Genomic DNA, 3,393 nt, shown 5'->3' on the forward strand with positions numbered 1-3,393 from the left:
CGGGTTGGTAACTTAAAACGTTGTCTAACCACCTTCCATGTGACCACAGTATCTCTGATTAATATATTGTGACGCAAAGGAGCTGGAATCCCTGAAAATTTACAGTGTAACAAGGCACAAGGGTCCCATGGGTACAACATAGCAGTCTCCAGGTACACATTGGAATAGCAGGATGTCCCCTTAAGCCAGTCTACCACATGCCGTAGCAGACAAGCCAAATTATAAAGTCTAACATAGAATTTAATTTTTGATGATAGCTCCGCTCCCCTGATTGCTATTGCAGCCCTGAAGTATGTGTTCTTGGATAGAGATTCTCTATCCTGCATTTTTTTTGTGCAGTAGTGGTACTCCTCCTCTAAAGATTTCCTCGATTTTCTGATGGGTCTGCGAATCGGCCGAAAACTTTGCGGACCCATCGGAAGTTTATCTAATGGTCTTTTATCTAATACTTTCTTTATTATGGAAACATTCGCTGTGATGTGTATTGACTTATGATGAATGAATCATCCATTCATAGAGATCTGTCATGCCTCTCTGCCCCTATTCTGTGATGGTTTATTGTCTTTCACTTATCTTGTGCTGCAAAGATGCATCCGTCTAATTCAAACACTTACTGAAGTCTTTCTGACAGATGATTACTTAGTAAGTATTAGGTAAGCCCCCACAACATAGAGGTGAGGTAGTGGGGAGGAAACACCAACAACCAACATGACCCTTGCCACCAATGGGGGCAGGCTGGAGATGATTTTTGCTCCTTTTCTTTTTGGGAAAACATGCAGAAACCAGGGGTCAGTTAGATGACTGATGTCTCCACTTCAGTCTGTAAACATTTTAAGAAAGATTGTGTTTGAATTTTTCCTGCCTCCTGCTTGATTGTGAAGCTTTTTCTGTCTATTACTATTGGTAGTGTTGTGCTTAGTAATGGTGCTGGTGTTTTCCCTCCTGTTGCTAATTTGGTGAATTTTACATCTAGACCCAGACGTTTAGTTTGAGTTTTGTAAGACCTACTTCTGTTGCCAAACTGGCTTAGACCTGACAACCGCATTTTCAAATGCATCCACATTAAAATTATGAAAAACACTGTCAATCGTCTTAGCAACAATAGGAAATCATTGTCTGAGAATATCTGGATGTAATTGCTGTGATTTTACATTTATATTTAAAGTTTTTTAAGTCTTCAGTTTCCCCTTTTAGGGACATAATTAGTGAATACACCTTTTAATTTATTTTATTCTTTTTATATTTCTACCCGATTTCCCTAATTTGCATTTGAAGAAAATGGGGGCTTGCAAATTACAGCGTAACTTTATAAATAATTTTTTTTTAATCCTTAATTTTCTTGACTAACATAAAATGTGACCTTAAAATAGTGTCCTCCCTAATTTCCTTAAATAGCTGGAGTAGAAACTATTGCCTTAGAAAATTCCTCATACCACTTCATAATTTTTTAAAATATTTATTTTTAAATATATAATTTCTTCTTTTTAGGTCCCGAAAAATTAAATCATTTGCTTTTTGTAAACTGTCTCTTCTGTTCAGCACAACACCACAAAAGGGCACCTATTGTAGAAGGCAGTGGAGGGGGTGTCAATTTACCTGCCTGTCGTTTGTTGATGAAACTGAACACTCAGTTTGCAACTCAGTTCCAATTATACATCTAGGATACAATAAACTTCAAACATTTTTTTTTTCAAATTACTATTTAAATATTATACATTTACTGTTGAATTATTGGGCCCGATTAATAAAAAAATGTGGAAACTGGGGAAGATAGATTATCATGGACACAGCGCTGCGTAATATGTTGGCGCTATATAAATCCTGTTTAATAATAATAATAATAATAATGGAGAACCCAGGATATAAATCATGAGAATGGTAGAAAAGATAAAATTCCATTACTGCTGTGGCTCATAGTTAGCTAAAACAAAAAAAAAGTGTTCATAAAGAAGAAAAAATGCTTTGTATTCAACAGTTAAAGGCAACATTAGGGTGATTGTAGGTAGATATTACCCCTAACTAAACATACCCTTCTTCTAACACACTTCCGAGAGTATGCCCCTGTAGTTTATCAGTGTTGTCATCATAGGAGATACGTTTTAGGGTTGAAGTCCACTTTATTGCAATCAAAGACATTTATGTAATTAGTTTATATAACGTTTCTTTTACGTCATTATTTCTTATGCTATATAATAAAGGGTTTAATGCAGGAGTAATAGCACCATATACTATTGAAATATATTTGTGAATGGAAGAAAAATATTTTGTTTGTCCCATATACATAGTTATACTTGTCCCAAAAAACAGGATAATAACGGTCAGGTGAGAAGCACAAGTGGAAAAAGCTTTTGATCTTCCACTGGTTGATTTAATTTTCATTATCGATAAAATGATAAGGCAATAGGAAACTACAATAAAAATAAAGGGAGTAATTAATAATACCAAGCTCAGGACAAATGTTTTTATTCTGGAATATGTGACGTTACCACATGCTATCTCCATTAGCATTAGTATCTCACAAGAAAAATGATCCAATTTGTTTTTTGTACAGAAAATTAGAGGCTTGGAGAAAGTGGGGACAACTGCTAAAAAAAATGCCAGTGACCACGTAAAGACAGCAATGTTTTGACAAACTTTCCAATTCATAATGGTGGTATAATGCAAGGGAGAACATATAGCGATATATCGATCGTACGCCATCACTGTTAATAGTATGATCTCCGTAGATCCTAGAAATAGCCCAATGTTGACTTGTGCCATGCAACTTAGCACCGAAATTTTTCTGTCCTTAGAGAGGAGATCAATTAAAGATTTGGGAACAGAAGTGGTAGACAAACACAAATCAATGAAAGAGAGATTGCAGAGAAAAAAGTACATTGGAGTGTGCAATTTAGGACCAACGATGACAGCACAAATCATAAAACCATTTCCTAGAATGGTCAGTATATAAATGAAAAGGGAAGAGAAAAATAGTAGTAAGCAAATCTGTCTGTTTTGAGGAAAGCCAACAAGAATGAATTCTTTTACGGAGGTCTGATTCCCAGAACCCATATCAAAGTTTAAGGATGTTTAAATGCAAAAATTTTAAATTTGATGATTTTTATTTTTTAAAAAGCATAACTCGTGTACAGATCTACAAAAACAAAGACATAGTTGTTAACATCTGTAAAGTACATTTCTGCACATATTAGGGGCAGTAGTAAAGTCAAAGGTCTAGGGTAGCAATGAGTAGCCTTTGTATTATACATCCATAGAGAGTGTCAGAGACATGGACAAGCAGACATCTAAGCTGATGTGTAGAAAACAATCCAAAGGCATGCAAGATATAAGCTGTGATGGCAATATGAAAACATTCAACAAAGTGCAGAATGGGGCACAGAGAACGTGGTATGG

The 3,393-nt window shown here is 35.4% G+C and overlaps 1 protein-coding gene across 1 annotated transcript; it reads right to left on the reverse strand.

The window, feature by feature from the left end:
• Window positions 1-2,291: 2,291 nt before the first annotated feature.
• Window positions 2,292-3,051, reverse strand: LOC140344927 (olfactory receptor 13C9-like; the record flags this gene model as incomplete). Its single annotated transcript, XM_072432112.1, has 1 exon — window positions 2,292-3,051. A coding segment is annotated over exon 1 (760 nt), but the record flags the coding sequence as incomplete, so codon positions are not given.
• Between the last annotated feature and the right edge of the window lie 342 nt (window positions 3,052-3,393).

Source organism: Pyxicephalus adspersus, unplaced genomic scaffold (genome assembly GCF_032062135.1).
Source record: "Pyxicephalus adspersus unplaced genomic scaffold, UCB_Pads_2.0 Sca197, whole genome shotgun sequence".
In the NCBI taxonomy this organism is placed as follows: Eukaryota; Metazoa; Chordata; class Amphibia; order Anura; family Pyxicephalidae; genus Pyxicephalus; species Pyxicephalus adspersus.